Below are 19,282 nucleotides of genomic sequence, written 5' to 3'. Positions count from 1 at the left end.
TATTATTAAAAAGCAGCGGCAACATCAGAAGTATTTCTTTATTCAGCATCTTTGCAGTGCTGTCCTGCTTTTTGGGAAATTACAGGCAAGACAGGACTCTTCTGAAAGGCAAGTTTGAATGTGTGGCTGGGTTTAATAGCCTGTTCAGTCAATAACCCTCTCTAGCTCGAGACAGCGATGCTATTTTGTTTGGTCTTGTTTTTCTGTCTGACAGTGTAATGAATCCCTTTTCATCTCCCCAGTAATTGACGTCAGGGTGGCGATGGAAAGTTTGTCAGATCGGCCTATAATGTTGTTTTTTTCTCGCTCTCTCTCTCCCCTGTCTCTCTCTCACTCTTCTCGTTTAAGAGCCGATGTGAGAAATTTTCAATAACAATGATCTTCACGCATCCAGCGTGCGCAATAAAAACAAAAGGGCGTAGTGACGGCGAAAGGCGTTGAAGAATGCTAATGAGCTTTGGTGGGGTGTGCGTGGGGGCCTGGTGGCCGGGGTCTGATATAAAAAGGTAGTTTTTTTTTTTTGCTTCCACATCGCTCCAGGTTTTCAGGAAACACGCTGGCTTATCGTGTCGCGGCATACAGCACAGTCAGAGATTTGGGAGGTGAAAGGTTGTTTCCTGCCATTCTTTGCTGGTGCTGGGTTCCCATGAGCGCTCATGCCAATTTCACTGTGCCTTACTCCAGGCAGCTGAACTGACGCTCCTGTGCATTCTTATGGGCTCTTCACATCTAATGCAAGAGACTTTCTCTCCAGCTGGAACCATGCACACAATTCACGGGCTCTGCAAAGTGTGCATAGAGCGCAGGTTACCACAGGTCTGGCTTGGGTCTTCTGGGGGTTTTATGTCTGGGTGTTGGGGAGCGGTTTATTCTGTGAATACGGGTGATTTTTGTGGGAAGTACGCGTGCAGTTTCAGAGCCTCCGAATAGCCCTAGGCAGCCCAGGCATGCATTTGTCTGTTTCAGTGGGAATTATTTTTGTAAGGGATTAAAAGAAAAGAAGGTCACACCTTCTGTAGTATGCTCTGGGATGAAAGCAGATTGATGAAAGCAACAAAGTGGGGGAAAATCTCTTTTTTTTCCCCAAAGTCATTCATTGTTGCTTCTGGGATTTTAGTTGCTGTTGCATCTTTCAGATTAATTTCTTGTGGCATAAATAGAGCAGAAAAGATTGCTCTCTTTCTTCTGTGCGGTGTTTTAATCGAAGAAGTCTATAAATCTGCTTAAAAGGAAACTGAAGTTACTCCTTTATTGCACGACAGTAAATAGAAGTGAGTTTGTTTCCTGAAGAAGGAAGTATTTAAAAGCACGGAAAGCATTTGAAATCACGTAATGTAGAGAACATTTATTTTATACTGTATGTACAATATTTATGTCTTGTGCTAGAACTGTTTTTTGTCTGTAACAGCAGCAAAGCATAAAGCTCCTAACAAAACGAATAGTAGGTGTTCTGTTAAGGTATGGTTTGGCTTGAAGAGTGAAAATATACTATAAAAAATAAAAGCTGTATTTTTATTATAGCACCATGTAGATGGATGGTTTTACCTTTGTTAATTTCGGTTATCTGAAAAGGCTGTTTAGTTGTATTTAGTAAATGTAGGTGAGATGTGTTGTATGTTATAGCTCCCTGTATGTAGATACAGTACGAGTCAGAAATGGTGCTATGCATATTTATATGACAGTCTCCACCGGTTCTTGAGTTCTGCTGTCGAAGCAAGTCTAGTTTCTCAATGAGGGCTGGAGACTCGCTGGACAGGCTGCCGTGGCTGGGAGGCACGTGTGTTCTGTCACACTGGCTTTCCATGAGGGACGGAGCTCATCTTTCTTTCCACTGTAATTCCGATCCATGTTGAGCAGGTACTCACGTGGGTCTGTCTGGACACAGCAGCTGTCAGACCAGCAGACTTATTTCTTAGCGGTCCTCCAGACTCAAACTTCGGGTTTTAACCCCATCACCGACATTCATAGAAGGAAACGCAAGAGGCACTGCCACTACATAAAATAATGTCTAATTATTCCCCAGTGGGTGGACTGTGCAAGGTTGTGGACGCTATCAAAGTGTTGTGGAGCTCACCCTTAGGTGCTGCTGTCTGATAGGGTTTCCTGAAGCTAGGAAAGGGAAAGCTGCCATCTGGAGAGGGAAAACAGGGTAGAACATCAGAAGGGTGGAGGCCATTCGGTTCATCAAGACCATTGGGTAGTTGTTAGCTAACTGATCCAAGGATCTTATATAGCAATTTCTGAAAAGAAGCCAGTCTTTTGACTTCAACAACATGGTTAGGTGGCTTGCTCTGTAACCCTCTGCGTATAGACGTGCCTCCTGCTCTGGATGCTGAAGGTGTTTCGCCACCGTGTGCACCTGATTCTCTGGTTCATGTTTCACTGTTGACTCTGAAGAAATCTGCTGGGTTGACTTTGTCGATGACCTTGAGGATTTTGAATATTTCTTTCAGCTGCGCCTTTAATCTTCTAAACTCAGAAGTTCAGTTCATTCAACCTGGCAGTTTAGGAAATTCCTTTAAGTCTCACATTGCACCTAGGTGCTCTTCACTAGACAGCTTCCACAGCGATATAGTTTCTATTACATGGTGACCCTTGTTGTACACAGTATTACAATGAGGCCTTACCTACATCTGCTGCTTTTGCAGTGTTTGCTGATCCTCCTGTTGTAGTATTGTCTCCAAATTTGACTATTTAATTATACCAGTTTATCTAGGATGTTGATATAAATTAGGAAGAACGTGGTCCTGGAGCAGATCCCTGTGGCACTCCAATAATTAAATCATCCCAATCTGAGCATGGACTCCTCATCTGAGGAGAGGAGGAGAAGAGGTGCATGATGTCACCATGAGCCTGCAGGTATTCGGGACGTACCTGGGGTGGCTGAGAGAGCCCAGAGCGAGTAACCACAGCCCTCTCCCTGGTTACACTTAGCCAACTATGCACTGCTGTCTCTGGTATTCCAGTCCCAGTCGGTTAGTAACACAGCCCACTGAATCATCTCAGTCTGTGCTTGTACTTGTGGCACTTCTGAAGGCCCAGCATCATGGCCTTTGAAGAGAGAATTTTTGGCCTTTTAAAAAATGTCATTCCTTATTCATACAGTATCATAAAAATACTGGAGAAATGTAAACGAAAAATGTTTAATGAGAGATGCAGTTGAAAACATTTAGTTAGGAACGTTCCAGGAACGTAAATAACTTCTCAGTTTTTTTTTTTATTTGACAGCACAACCCACAACCATTCTGATACATTCAAATAATTTATTTTTTTTAATCCTTTTCCTTTTAAATCCTAAGATTAAAATGAAAATGAAAAGGCTGTTCCATCTTGCGAAACAAGTGTTTTCCCTGGATGAACTTGGGCAGTGTTTTGATTAACAAGGCCAAGGAGAACCTCTCACGTTAATAACAGGAACATGCACTACGGCAAATCCGGCGACTTTTTTAAATGTAAATTGGAACATATTATACATTGTACAGAAAACACTATTGTGCTGCTGCTTATAGTATTTATGTTCTCTTCAATTTGCCTAAGAGCTTGCCTAAGGAAACAGACAATACATACTATTTTTTACATTAACTCAGCTGAATAGCTGTTCTTGCAAAGGCAGGTTCTGAAACAAATTTGCTGTACTAGATCATTTCCTACCATTCAGTTATAAGGACTCTTTCTGGAGTATAATAATTGGGGATATTCAGCATAAACAGCTGCAAATAATCTCCAAGGGCACACACAATGGGATGTTAACTAAGGAATAATTAGAATACCTAGAACTAACAAATCAAAATTACGCCTGAAGGAGGTTTCTGTCTCCCATTGTGTAGCACAGCTAATTATTAATTAATTTGGTTCACTGCTTCAACCCTTGCACTGACACAGACATCAGAATGTTCTCATTTTCCATAATATGCGCTGTCGCTATCTCCTTCTTCACACGCTGACAGCTCAGTGTGCAAACTACAGCTAACAAAGTGACAGACACCTGATGCAGCTCTCGCTGGTCATGATGTCGGCTTGCAGGGGTCACTGTTGTCCAGGAAGCCAAGACAACCCAACCAAATCTGATGGGAATTATCCAGTTTTGCCTCACTGCTTCGGGAAAACCGTTGTTAGTTGACTGAAGCCGTAAAACCAGTTCCAAAGCAGTAATCTGTTAACCTGTGCTCTGGAGGAAGGGCACTATTAGTAAGATCACCCTGGAGTGTGTTACACTATAACTAAGTTTCAGATATTGTTTTGCTAGTAGTATAACATTGGTTGTGCTGTAGACATGCAATGAGGTGCAGATCAGAAAAAAGGTGAGAGGTTCAGGGTGTGTGTTCCACACACAAGATGATAAGCTAAAAAAGAGCCTACTAACAACAGGAAAACAAAATAAGAATATGGTCCTGATAACAATACAGTAGTTAATGGTTTTAAGTTAAGTTTTGCCTACTTTGAGAACCTTATTTCTTGCACTGTATAATTGGTTGTATTATCTGGCTACAACACAAAACTAAATCTAAAGAAAAAAAATCTTAATTAGAGTGAATATTAGAGCTGTAATATCTGGCGTGTTTGTCTGAGGCATGGTCAGATAATAACACATCATTCTTCAATTCAAAACTACTTAAAGATGTGAACATTATTCTTAATACTGGTCGAAAAAATACAGTAATTTTACTTTCACATGCAGATCCCATTACTCATTTGCTGTGTGAGCTAAAGTCCAATTAACTGCAGTCTAACCTGGAGCACTGCACACTCAGCACTATTAGTAGACCTTAATGCATTGAAATACAACGAATGTCTTCTAAGATTGATAAAATATGAGTGTAGGCTTAAAAAAAAGGAGTTTTCAAATTCAGTGCAAAGCTGTACGCCAGCCAATAATGCCTTTAGGTTGCTGCCAAAGAAACCAGGTGTCTGATCATTGATATAAAAAGGATGTGTTAAGTGATCAAGGGATATAATGAAAAAATGAAGGATTAACATTCTTAGGAGAAGAAATGAATTATGCTGTTGGGCAGAATATCTGGAACTCATCCACTCTGTGTTACAAATTATATATACTGTACTGCCTGAGACTAACAAGCATTAACAGTTACTCACCTTGCACAATATTTAAGATAGTGGTGATTAACTAGAGCAGTTGTTTATATGCCTTAAGCTTGCACATCACTGGTTCTCTTCTTCTGATGTGCACATGTTAGCTGGTGCATGTTTCATGTTAGCAGACATACAGAAATGAACAGAAAGAGACTCACAGACGTGCCAAGAAGGTGTAGTCAGCTCAGGAAATTGCCAAATTCAAAACCGTTGACTTTTTCTTCAGAACTGTTCATTAAAAGCAATTGCTTCACCATCTAAAATCAGCATAAGGACAGTTGGGCATGTACTCTGTTTTTGATTTTTCTTTTAAATTAGACACATGCTATTGAGCAGGAAAAGACCCCGTTATCAAAGTCTCGTGGCTGGTGTAACTTCACAACTGACCTGTTATTTTGAAGGACTTTTATCTGTACCAATGTTAGCGAGTCCAATTTAAACCATGTCACTGATGGGCATTTGTGTAAAATCCCCTTGGTTTAATAGCCTTTAGGATTAATAGATGCTGTTTTTCTGTTTTCTTGCCTTTCATTAATAGATATGTACTTCAGAAGCTTTTGCCCTTTCTGTTGCAAAGATATACAGTTAGGTTTTGATATCTCGTCTGTTTTCAAGAGATCCATATGGAAAGTCAATGACTTCCTGTAAACGGCAATTATGCTTTTGGTGTGCCCTGTTGATTTATTCCTGTTATTACAAAGGTGGAAGGATAATGCATCTCTGCCCTGAAGTGTCCTTGTTTTAATTAAGTATCTAAAGCAAAGATCCTGAGTTGTTCAAACTGGTCAGCACATTGTCAGGTCTGTTCAGACTGGCCTGGGGTTGGCAGAGGTTCAGATATTGGCAGGAAGAAGTTTAAACTGGCTTTGGGTTGTAACAGTATGCCTGGCCACAGACGAATTGCTGCATGTGTCTTTCCAATGGGTCGGTGCGCACAAAATTGAAAAGTAAAAGGTTTGCAATCGTTTTAGATCTGACCTTCAATTCCTAGTCTAAAAGCCATGTACTTTAAGGTTTCCTATTGCTGGAGATCTCTGTTTCCTCCAGTGGAAACTTGCCATCTCTGAACTACTGTGAGGTTGATACAGTGTGTGTAAGTAATAGGTTTATTCCATGCTGAAAAAAAGAAGAAAGAGAACACAACGTTTCGGCCGTGGAGCCTTCTTCAGGTGTGTGACACCTGAAGAAGGCTCCACGGCCGAAACGTTGTGTTCTCTTTCTTCTTTTTTTCAGCATGGAATAAACCTATTACTTGTTCCTTTGCAGCCTACGCATGCTGACGCAGCTACCCACCTGAACTACAGTGTGTGTAATATCTGTGGATAGATTTTCCCAGACACAGAAATGTTGCAGAGTACACAAATGAACGTATCTGTTCTGTGGATTTGAAGTTACAGTGGGAAAGAAAAAAAACTTTATAAGGAAGCCTGTAATGGATTGCTGTAATTAATTAGTCATCCGTTTTCTTTAAGTGGCTTTGCTAATGGTCTTGTACTGCATCATGAAGGAAGCAGAGGAAATTAATGAATTTGTAAGGCAAACTAACTGCATTTCTCGACAGCTAGATTGTTTTTGAAGTGCAAACAAATATAATGTGTGTTAATGTATAGTATATGACAGAAATATTGACCTAATATACTGCCATCTCAAATTGTACTGGAAACAATGCTCACAAATAAGAAGGGCAGTGTATTATTTGTGACCATATTCCAGAAAATCTAAATGATAATTTAGGTGTCTAAATAAAGCTGAAGGACTTTTGATACTGCAAAGCTCTTTATTGTCTTTGCTATTGCCTGAGTGCAGAGTTTGAAAGGACATGAGAGAGTCCGTGGATCTGTAATGTCAAGAGAAAGATTACTTATGAAAGGCTGCATCAAGGAAAACACATTGTACAGAATGTTTGGATTAATGCACCTTCTAGAATCTTCTGTGCACTTCACATCTACACTACAGTGCTGTGATCAAAAACACTCTTTTTCCAAATAAAGCGATTTCAGACTGTAAAAGCTTCAAGACATAGCTTTTGAATATTTCTTTTGGCAACAAAAGTAGTGGTGCTGTGCACACTGAGTTTAGCAATAAATAAATAACAGTTCTACATGCACTTTAAAAACTGCAGTTTGAATTTTTGCATCAAAACAATGGGGGAGGGGGAAGGTGGATTTGTCTTTTGGGACTTGTAACTGATTTAATGAGGCTGGAACTCAATAAAAAGCAAATAATCGATACACTCCTTATTCACAGCTCGGTGTCTGGTGGGGGGCAAGGGCAGGCCACACTGTTTTCTCTGCCTTTCGTCGAACAGTTCCTGAGGACCAGGCCTGAGTCAAGGCATTGAGAGACGAATCCTGTACCGGCTGCCAGCTCTGCGCCAATATGGTTTTCACATTGACAGAAAAAGCATTCTTCAGAGCTGACTGAGTCATGTTTTTTAAAAATAAAAAGCCTCGCAGTGTTCCAAAAACAGCCTCAGCGTCTCAGAAGTATTCTCAGATGGCCGTTGGCGACAGGGTAGAGGCTGTGGCCCCAGCAAGCTATTGGGCAGCGTGGTCAAGAGGTCAGATGGATGCTGGGATCTGTTGTAGCCCCTTAAGCGGCTTATAAAGATTTAGGGGATGGCGAGTATTTAATCCTGCCTCAGTCCGACGGGTAGTTGGTGCTTCTGCAGCACAAGACAGTGAAGTGTGTGGTCTTGTCTTCCAGGTTACCATCCTGCGTGGAAAAGACGGCTTCGGCTTCACCATCTGCTCCGACTCCCCAGTTCGAGTCCAGGCTGTTGATCCAGGCAAGACATCTTTGTGTTTTCCAGTGTGGCAGAGATAAGAGAAAGAGGGAGGCAGCGTTTTAAAGCGACACATGAATCTATCCATTTTTCTCATGTGAAACAATTCCAAACCTGGAAGTACCAAGTCAGTCATGTGCTTGGTTAGCTGACTGTGAAATCACTGCCAATCTGTCAAGCAGAAGCATTTATTTGTCTTGCAGCTCGAGAAGTGTTTTGTGAAAAACAATTGAAGTGAGCTGACACAAATTAAAATAGACATGTAAACAATAAATGTGCTTTACTAATAATACCTTCTACTAAACTATATTTAACTGCTTGATTCATTAAATACACAGTATGCTTAGCACCATTCAGTGCAGTTTTGTACTAAAATGTAGTTTTAGTCTTGTTAAGAAGTGTCAGCTTTAATTGTGTCAGAGTGTTCACATAGTCAACACCTCATTAAAAAAAACTAAACTGCCCATTGTTTCTAAAATGTTTTGTCCAGGTCACAACCAACATATCTTGGGAGGTTAACTATCAAAGATGGGCATTCAGAAGGCAAACTGAGTACTAAATGGTGCCTTACAATTGGATGACCACTGCAGTGGTTTTAGGCTTGGTTTGTCCTCACAGTAGTGACCCCAGTGATCTCTCAGGCGCCTGTGTTCTTTGTGGTGTTATGCTTCTGCTCGATCTGAATTGCTGTTCTGTAGCGTTGCTATAATCTCTCCTGTTGGCATTTGGGGTCATCACAGCTTGAAAGCAACTGTTATTGATTTTGACAAGAGGAATGAACTTGTGCAAAATATTACAGTAGTGAGCATCTTGGATGAACAGCTATTGATTTCAAATTTGAGGGTCTGGAAAGAAAATGGTTGAAGAGTGGAAAAGAAAGGATTGTACCTGATTGAGAGAGCACAGCGCACTCAGGACTACTGTATATTTCCCAGAGGATTTTGGGAATGTGACCCTGACACGGCTGTACTCTTGAAGGGACCATACAGTTTACAGTACCTGTTTAATTGATCGAAAGTACTCCTGAAGGTTATCATAAAACACAGGGTTATGAAGTTATAAATTTCTGGCCTTTTAATCAGTATACAGTATCATGTCCAAATGTTCAATTCCAGGTTGTTTGTCTAGATGTAAGTTGTAAAACGGAGCTTCCTAGCATTGGTGTTTGATTTATTTCAAGACAAGGAGAAGGGAACTCAATAGAGTTTAGAGAGGAATGTATTTTCCATATGTCCATGTGCAGGAGGATTCTTATTTGAGTTGTTCTCTCACAGCAGACAACACAGTACAACATATACTGTAACACCACACAATGTAGACAGTAACTTCAAGTGAAATATTAGTACACTGAGTTTTGTTTTTTTAATATGTAATGGCAGGTCTCGACACCCCTTTGTGAAACCTATGTGGCTGTTTGTCTGTATTTGAGCTCAGAGCCCCTGTATTTTGTGGTTTCAGGTGGCCCAGCAGACCAGGCTGGCCTGCAGCAGTTAGATACAGTCCTACAGCTCAACGGCCAACCTGTGGAGCAGTGGAAATGTGTGGATCTCGCCCACGCTATCAGGTACGGTGTGTCTCAGAATGGGTTTCCAAGTCAGCTGCTTAGACCTCAAGAATGAATTGGTCTTCCTCAAAACCTTTGGCAAAAGACCTAAATGTTCTCACAAGAATTAACAGTTTAGAATAGCACAGCATTTCAAGAGTTAATTTAGTTAATTTATGGCTCATCTTTTCTAGGATTTTGTCACTTTGTGAGACACAAAAGTGGTTTTAGGGCTCTAAATTCCATTTAATTTTATAACCTGTAATAGAGTACAGAACATTATTAGACAAACCAGTAGGCACTCACGCCTGCTCATCGTTAATTGCGTGTTGTTGTTCTTATATAGAAATGCTTTCCTAATGTACAGTCTAATGTTGATAACTTTGCTGTTACAATGTGTGATTTTAAGACAAGTCTTAAACAGAAATTTCAGATTGAAATTAATACTAGCCACTTTTGCCCTTTTGCTTCATCTTAGAGGAGTGAGCCCATTGATAAGGCTGTCATTTATACTAAGCACCCATTTAGGAGAAGTACATAAGTTACTGTGATATCCAATCCTTTGACAATTGTAAAAATGTAGTATTGTGTTAAGTTTCTGTCTTTATGTAACCCTGTACTAAGATAAATGTTTCTGTCTGATAAGATGCTCTCACACTCTTTGTTGCGGAAATATAACTCACTGACCTACACCAGTGCTGTTAACCGGAACTGTAGTTTGTCAGACCTAGACTGCAGCATTGTCCATTTTCAGAGGATCTTTGGCACCTAGAGCATCTTTCCTGTCCAGAAACAGAACAGGAAGCTCTATGGATCAGTTTAGATGGATAAACATGTCTGTGTGACAACTTGGTCACACAGACATGCCATACATAAACAAGAGAACCATTGCCAAGTGAGTTATTTATTGCTGACTCACTAATTCAGGCTTTTCTTGATTGAAAGCCAAACTAAATATGCTGTCTGTGAGTTCTGACCAAACGAGACCTTGATATAATGTCCGGTAATGAGCAGATTATGAATACTGTATTAAATTGATGGATTATTGTAAACTCTTTTGAATTATAAACTAAATAAAGTTGTCAAAGTCGTCTTAAACATATTATGTAAGTGGGAAGAGTGACACAGAGGAGGGAGTTTGCCTCCTGCCTTCCAGTGGGAGTGTTTTTAAAGCAAAAAAGGAGGAATTTGTTGATCTTTGTGAAGCTTTCCTTTACTCAGGTTTCCTATCTGTAAATGTGCCTTTAATCTGACATCCAGTCAGCCCATCTGGTAACCACTGAAAATGTTTTTCTCCTTTTCTTGTTCACAGTGTTACTTTTCTCTCAGATACAGTATGTATAAAGGTTTTCTGTTTCCTGACTGAATCGCATCTCTAGTCGGCCATCGGGCCCAAAAAACAGGACTTTTGAAATGACAAGAGCAGGCAAGACCCAGTGGATGGAGTTGCGCTTTCTTCTTCTGAGCTATTATGTAGTAACAGTGAGAGCTCTTCCCCAAACCCCCCATTTCCTTTTTCTCCTTTTCTGTGTGCAAATGTTGTTGCAATCCTGCTGGGTTCTGTCACCTCCAGAAACTGCCACAGCGAGATCACCGTGGTGGTGTGGCGGACGGTTCCAGTGATAAAGCCTGGATTTGAAGGCCTGATCCACCGGCCTTCCTACAAGCCCAGCTACAACCCTCCCTCCCCCCCTAGCAAGAAGGAGAAGAGTGCCCCTGGCCCCCCGTTATCCACAGAGCAGAGGTCGGGCCGCCACGTCCTCGTCAATGGATCAGAGAGTGGCGTGACCAGCCACTGGGAGCGATGGGATGAGGGCGAGAAAAAGAGCAAGAACCAGACTCTGAAGGGCACCCGGGTGGCATCCTCCGGGGACAAGAACTACATCATCCTGGCCCCCATCAACCCAGGCAGTCAGGTACCCACTCCTTCTGGCCATCGTGTTCAAATCACTGTTGGGTGGTTCTGTCATTGATACGGGAGCTGAAAACACACCTGTCTTGCAGTATGACATCACAATAGCGAGCAGTGTCATTGACTTCTGACATGCTGTGTGAATAGCCTGATGTAAAATTTGAAAGTATTATGAGTAGGTATTAGATCACAGGGACTGCATTTAAATTATAGCATCTTGTATACATGAGTTTTCAGTGTACCAAGTCAGAACCTTGGCTTAAATCTTGTAATATGTGAATTTTAAACTCATTAGATCCTGTGATGGACTGGTGTCCCATCCAGGATGTATCCCACCTTGCACCCATTGCTTGCTGGGTTAGGCTCCTGCCCTCCCCACAGCCCTGTAATGGACAAGGGGATTTGAAAATGGATGGATGGATGGATGAACCAATAGACTTCCTTGCTATAGAGTAGTTGTGAATGCAGGGAACAGATTGTTTAGGGTAGCATGGGTGCTGGGCCGTCTGTGTAGTATGTTGACACCACTGACTTGGAGTTTGCTGGGTTAACCCCTGCCTGTTTAGAGGAGCTTTCCATTATCCAAGATGTTAGGGGAAAAAATGCTTTGATTGTGAGCAACTGAGGAGCGATGGGAATCTCTAGCAAGGCTGTAAGGTGAGGTAGCATACACCAGTCTTAGGGCATGTAGGGACCAGTGAGTACAGTACATCTGCCTACACGCCCTAGCACAGATAAAAGCACCAGTATCCGGGCCAGTCTGTGACCCTGATTAACGCAACATAGTCAAAAAGGGTTGAGTAGCTACCCTTCTTGTTCCGTTCACAACTGATGCAGGTGCATTGATCATTGTCACTGACTTTTCAAAGTCTGTCTTATAAGCCTGAGGCACTGTTTTTACTTTCAAACTAAAACGGTCAGATTCTTTTAGGTGACAAATCCATTGGGGACCTGACAGATACCCCCTCTTTTGTTGTCACTGAATTTCCCACTTGTGGCTGTGCTGTTTAAGGACCTGGCAGCTCTGCAGCTCTGGCGAATACCAAGCATATATCAGCCAGGTCACCACAGGGGGGCGCTGTCAAGGGGCTCTGCCAACACAATAATACAGTGAAGGAGGCTGTCCTCTCCTCTTCTAGTGTCTTTATTGTATTAGAAGTGCAGTCAATGTCCCTTTCAATACCCTACATCCCTGTGGAAAGTCGTTTTTTAGTAATTTGTTTTCAGAAACCACACAATTAAGCCTACTGTACAGGATGAATGTCACCACTATCTGTGTTGTAATGGATTTCCTAAATATTTTTCTTTCCTTTCTAATGATTTCCATTAACTGCAAATTGAATGTTGTCAGCATTCTACCTATCACAAGTTTTAAACATAAATTTAACAATTCGATGGCATATAAAAAGAATGATAGAAGGATGTTGCAAAAACTGAATTCGATATAATGTGCTAAATTGAACAATGCTGGCCGAGGCACGGTATTTATTGTGAGGTGTAGAATTACCATGCAAGACACCTAAAAATCAAACCTGCTCTAAACAAAAGGCGAATGAGTGCTAAATTGTTATAGTGTCAGTTTGAAATAGTGTTATAATGCTGACAGATTGCAAATACTAATAATAGATATTGACCATAGGACCGACAATTGCAGTACATATTGTGTTCATGTTTCTAAAAAAGTTACATACTGTAGGATCTATTGCATAATAGGGAATTCTAAATATTATAAATAAATGGTAATAAAATGTGTTGGTGCACAGAAATTAGATCCACACAGTGCACAATAATGACTTTTTTCAGTGTGTGAATAGAAAGGAACACTGTTCATATTGAAAGCTATTTTTTAAACGTTCAGGCTTTGATAATGTATCAACACAAACCGTTCTTCATTTAGTATATACAGGGTTTAAAGCAAGGCACTCCATCAGAGGGTGTGCACACTGAAATACTGCGTAAAATGCACCTGAAGTGGACTTCACAGCCCAGGCAGTGTTTTACTCTTGCATATAAATTTCAGAGTAGAATTACTATAACATTTCATTTTTCCTCCACAAAGATTTTAGTTTTGATTGTTAATTTAATTATTTCTCATGCAGCAGAGCAACAGAAAATCACGCTGATCGTACATGGAAAACATAGTAGAGTAGTATGTGTGCTACACAGAAACAGCTCACGGATGTAAAAGGAAGGAAAGAAACAATCACCCAGTTATTTGCTGAACAGTACATAGATCTTTGTTTTTTGCCCATTCTTCCAATTTTCAAAATGCAGAATAATAATAATAATAATAATTGCTTACACTTATATAGCGCTTTTCTGGACACTCCACTCAAAGCGCTTTACAGGTAATGGGGACTCCCCTCCACCACCACCAATGTGCAGCATCCACCTAGATGATGCGACGGCAGCCATAGTGCGCCAGAACGCTCACCACACATCAGCTCTCAGTGGGGAGGAGAGCAGAGTGTGCATTGCACCCTGGAAATGGGATTTTCTGAAAGGCCAGGTGAACTGGAGATTGCTGTCGGCTGCGGTCTGTGCAGAGTGGCGGATCGTTATTTTCAGCTCTGTGGTTTGCCCCTGGTATCTCTGACAATCTTGCAGCACGTTGAGGCCCCCTGCTGAGGACCTGCCGCTGTTTCCCTTGCAGACAAAACAGGCTCGCTGCTTTTGTGTGTTGGCAGACCCCCCCTCCCACCTCTATCTCTTCCCTTCTCTTTCTCCAAACAAACACATTACTACTGTAGGTATACCTGTACATGCAGGAAAGTAAACGCCATTGAGCAGTTATTTCAGTCTTGAGAGGGGGGAAAAAAACACATGTCTTTAAAAAGCAAAAGAGTGAAGTAACCACTGTTTTGAAAACTATATGTGTGCGCCCATGTATATAGTTCTTAATCACAGAATGGATTAAGAAGATAGGATATAACTTGTCTCCTTGCTGTCTGTAACACGTCATCACACACCTGAAGAAGGCTCCACAGCTGAAACGTTGTGTCTTTGCTTTTCTTTTCAGCATGGAATAAACCTTTACCTGTTCCTTTGCAGCCTGTGCATGCTGACGCAGCTCCCTACTTGAAAGTCTGTAACATCTCCCTGTTCGTTTACAGATACTGCGGCCTGTTTACCAGGACAACCGTGGTACCCTTGGTGAGCCTCTTTTCAATCTGTGCTGTGATGTCAAATTTTTAATGCCAGTATATGACAAAACACCGATATCACGATTAAAATTGCAGGAATCCATGATTTTGTGGATCTCAAACACCACAATCAGCTTGAACAGGACACAAAAGCATGAGCTTTTAATATATTTGTAGTCCCAACAATGCTTTCAGTAGCATCTGTGCTCAAGCATTCCAACAGTTTTTGATAAAACTGCGAGCTGGGGAAGGTGATTGGTGTCTATTCTGTGCTCCTTTAGGATAATCATCTTCTGCCAGCTACTGATAGCATTTTCATTTTACTGGGGTCTCCTGAGATTTTGGCCTGCATTATAATATTGCATTTGCATTTCAGTTTCTCCAAAGCATGCTATAAATTCTTATTGAATTCTTCTTATCAAGACATGTTTGAATGTTTCTACTCAGATGTGATCTCCACCCAAAACAAAAGTACAAAAGGAATTTGGGCTATGATAAACAATAAAACGTAATGAAAATGTTTATTTTATATTTAAGGGAATAAAGCATTATATCCATTTAATCTACTCAATACCATTTGTTGATTTGTATTTATAGATAACTTATGTTGATAATTTTGATAATGCTTTCACATACAGTAACTATAGCAGGATCACATTAAAATGATTTATTTTATTCAACTTGTGTTATCTGTGAGCTGTTGATTGCGATAAGTTTAAGATAGTGGAGTGGGTCATCATTATAGTACAGAAAAAACGATGCATACAGGTATCTACTGTAGATTGGTGTCTTGTGAAAGAAAATGAAGGTATTCCAAATATCTGCCCCTAGTGGAAGAGATTAATTCAGACAACATATTAACCTATTCACCTTCAAAATAAAAAAAAACTCAAGTCAAAATCAAGTCACAGTCTTCTTGCAGGTGGGCCTCAGTAGCAGTCTGGCTTTAGGGGTCCTTAAGTTAAAACATGGGGGTATTACTACTGGAAGGGAGATAGATGAGGGGGTTGGGGTAGAGTAAGTGGAAATGTTATTTCCTTTTACCTTAAAGTTGACAAATCAATTAAATTATTAATATAATACAGATCAGCTGCCAGGAAAATGAAGTAAAACTGGCATACAGTTGAAGTAATACATTATCCAGAATCAGCCTTTAGAAATTGATTTTGTTCTGACGTATTCACATTTGCCAAGCCAGAATTTTAAGCTTTCCATTCTTAGTGATGTATCTCATTTAAAAAAGCTGCCAGATCTGAAGAATTTTCCTTCAGTGCTATAAGGAGTGTAATTTCAAACACAACTGTAGGTGGTACTGTGAGTCTTGTGTGAGGGCTGTTCTCAATGCAGTATCATATTTACATTAAAGCTGATCCACCCTTAAGGCTGACATTCTTTCAGGGATGAATACTTGAACTTGCTGTATCATGATATGAAGGATGAAATGAGAAACCTTTATTTTGCTAAGTGACATTCAGCAATCTAGCTCTAGTTAAACTTATCCTGTTTCATGCCAGCTTGAACCACAACACAGTTTCTCACTTTAAAAATTAGAAATTCAGTAACTCAGTGCCCTATTTTCCTTGCTTCTAGACTGCCTGCGCTTTTTGAATCTTAAGTACATGACGTTCTAAAGCATATGTTTAATATTGATATATACATTCGTTTTGAAGGCCTGGACAAGTATGTGCAAAAACAAAAACGTTACCTTTAAATACTGTAGTCACAAGAAATGTAATTGTATATTTTAGCAGAAATGAAAAAATAAAATTAAAGTTAAATTGAAATAAAAATTAAATTAAATAAAAATTGAGAACTCTCTCAGGGCATCTTCAGAAAGTTATTAAATACAAACAGAGGGGAAAATTGTAATATACAGTATCATTGAAAGTTTTGAGGAGAGCGCTGCTTAATCACAATAGACTTACTTTTAAAAAGCAGCATTTGGTTAAAGCAAAGTATGCCCTGAATTTGGAGTTTTAAATCATGATTTCCCAGACAATTCCCAGGTGAAAACGGTTTTAATTGCTCTGAGGCTTGCAGTCTGTGTGACGTTGGCTATTTAATCATGGGGATGTGCTGGTTTTGGTTTTGACAGGAAGAGTGTACAGAAGCCGTCCGCCTTCAATATTGCAAAGAAGGTCCACTTTTCTGGGGTCGAATACCTCTGCGCCCAAAGTGCCACCCCATGCCAGCTATCAGCAGGACTGCAACTATGCCAACTATCAGAACTGCACCATCGTGAGGTCCCACCTTCCTCATGGCAACTATGGAACGTATGTCAAACTGGCACCGAAAATACTCATCTTCCCCATCTTTGTACAGGTACAGTATGACCTTTTCCCCTTCCCTTTTCCCCTTCTGCAAGGGATTAAAGATTGCACCTTCGGGTTGTTTAAAGAATTCCAAGATGTCCTATCTCCCTTAGCTCCTGGGCGTTTTGGACCGCTCCTGGGCTTGTGCTTGCGCCTGGGTCTGGACTTAATCAAAAGTGAAAGCGTAAAATAAAAAAAGAACCCGCCGTCAACTTTTGAATTTGAAGTGTCTTTTAACATTATGGCGACCTAGGTCTAGAAAAACAGACCCGGTGTGTTTTGACTCGGTTAGGCAGTGACCCGGTTAGGCAGTTTTTTTCCTTATTTCATTCACTATAATGCGACTTTATAAATTTTGAGTGGTTAGGGTTTTATCAGAAATATTACCATTTAGCAAAAACATTTCTGTGACCCAAAATCAGCACACGAGCATACGGTAGGCATGCTTGACACTGTAGAGGTAAGTACTGTGAGTAGTTTGTTTTAGTCAAATCTAGCTTTATAAGTAAATTGTGGGGAAACCCTGTCTGACACATGGTTATGCAGCCTCTAGTTTAGGTTGGTATGGAGTTAAGAAGAATAACTGGAGTATCTAATATTACCCAGTTAGGAATTGCCACACAGGAGCGCTGCACAGAATGTCCTTTATCTCAGCCACTCTGTGAGCAGGAAGTATTTTTAGAAACATTGGACCTAACCGTGACTCTGAGTATCTATACACACACTGAGACAATGAAGTGTCCACGCCTCATCAAGGTCAGTGATTCAGGGAGCAGGTTAAAGATCGGAGATCCTTGTAAGATGACTCTGACTTAGAGGATGATGAGATCAACTAGTCTAAAAATCGAGTAAGAGGAGTTTCTAACGGCCCAACCAGTAATGGTGCTTACCCGGAGTGAAGAGTATGGTCTACACATTGCCCGTTGAAGAATTGCCATGTCATGCCCTGGGAGTTTTAATGACTACAGAGAGTCAAGACCTCAGTTTTATGTCTCATCCGAAGGACGGCGCCTTTTTACAGTATAGTGTCCCAGTTACTATACTGGGGCATTAGGACCCACACAGACCGCAGGGTGAGCACCCCCTAACGGTCCACTAACACCTCTTCCAGAAGGGACCTTAGTTTTTCCCAGGAGGTCCCTCATCCAGGTACTGACCAGGCTCATACCTGCCTAGCTTCAGTGGGGTGCCAGTTGTGAGTTGCAGGGTGATATGCTGCTGCTAAAAGTGCTATAATCCCTCCACCTGGGACAGCTGTTCCCTTCCCCCCTCATCCAGAGAGAGCAATCTACTCTTTTCCAGGTGACAAGCATGACCTCATATCCTTAACAAATGTTATTGATATTGGTAAATGTTATTGAAACTACTACTAAGTTTAAAAGGAAATGGGTATTTTCAGAATAAAGCAATATTCGTGGGCTTATCCTTTCATTTGCATCACAGACTGTTTTTGCATTCTAAAGCAATGCTTTTAAAACAGTTCTAAGACTTTATGTGCATTAAGACGCATTCAAACAAACCCTGAGAACAACGCACAGCTATTTAAAGTTTCTTGACAGTTTTGCTACACTTCTTCTTTTTGATTTTTTTTTCTTAACAGCCGCCCACACGGGGCTGAGGACACTGATCCTGTATACTTTTCACTCTCGCAAGTGGTCTTACATCCTGTTGATTTGCAGAAAATCTCACCCCACTTAAAATAAAAGAAAAAAGAGAGAGAGCTGTTACTTGTACCCAGTAGCTAAAGTCCAGAGGAGGAAGTGGCTTGTGCTATAGCTATTCTGTTTATAGACACCTTTAGATGTAGCTGATAGTGGTACTTAGTGAGTCTATTGTCTTCATAGGTGCACGAGTTTGCATTGGTTATATCTTTAGCAAAATTTTAGTTTTATTCTGTTTCCAAAAAAGCTCTGCATTGCGTTCGTTCTCCCAAGCGACAATGTCATTGGTATGTACAAATTCTAATGAACAAAAATTCACACATTCAAAGGCAAAATTAATTTAATTCATTCTTTCCTTTAATTGTCTTGCAGCCTTTGGATCTTTGCAGCCCAGCGAGGTCTCTCATGATGTCGGAAGAGATGATTTTGCATGAGAGCAAGCATTTGTCTATCAAGGTAGGAGCTGAATTTTAAGGAGTGATCTTTGGCCAAAAAGTCCATCGCGATTTTGCAGGAAATCAGTGAAGCATTTCATCAGATCTTATTTGATGCTAACTGTATTTCCGTCTTGAATTTTAAGGCCACCCATAACTGGTGGATCCTTCTAGACAGTGTGTCCAGTGCTCTATTTGCAAACACGCTGCATGAAAAAGACCCAATATTGATCATTAGTCTACGACATTTGATTTGATTGAATACCCCTTTATAAAGTAACGCACGAAGAGGAAGAAATAAAACATGATTAATTCTTTCACATACTGAAAATGACCACAGTGTCATTTGAGTTATAGACTGTAGCATTCACCACACTTGCGAAACATTTGCTCACTCACTG

At 40.6% G+C, this 19,282-nt stretch overlaps 1 protein-coding gene across 1 annotated transcript in view; it reads left to right on the top strand.

The window, feature by feature from the left end:
- LOC102686985 (regulator of G-protein signaling 3-like) overlaps positions 1–19,282 on the top strand; it is a 183,414-nt gene that overhangs the window by 100,618 nt on the left and 63,514 nt on the right. The window contains exons 12-17 of the mRNA XM_069183310.1: positions 7,798–7,879; positions 9,335–9,440; positions 10,993–11,335; positions 14,445–14,484; positions 16,570–16,796; positions 18,820–18,903. Of these exons, the coding sequence (XP_069039411.1) occupies positions 7,798–7,879; positions 9,335–9,440; positions 10,993–11,335; positions 14,445–14,484; positions 16,570–16,796; positions 18,820–18,903 (882 nt within the window). The remainder of the gene's footprint in view (positions 1–7,797; positions 7,880–9,334; positions 9,441–10,992; positions 11,336–14,444; positions 14,485–16,569; positions 16,797–18,819; positions 18,904–19,282) is intronic.

This window comes from Lepisosteus oculatus, chromosome 24 (assembly GCF_040954835.1).
Source record: "Lepisosteus oculatus isolate fLepOcu1 chromosome 24, fLepOcu1.hap2, whole genome shotgun sequence".
NCBI classification, from domain to species: Eukaryota; Metazoa; Chordata; class Actinopteri; order Semionotiformes; family Lepisosteidae; genus Lepisosteus; species Lepisosteus oculatus.
Note: the sequence above shows the minus strand (reverse complement) of the source record. Positions and strands in the feature narration are given on the sequence as shown.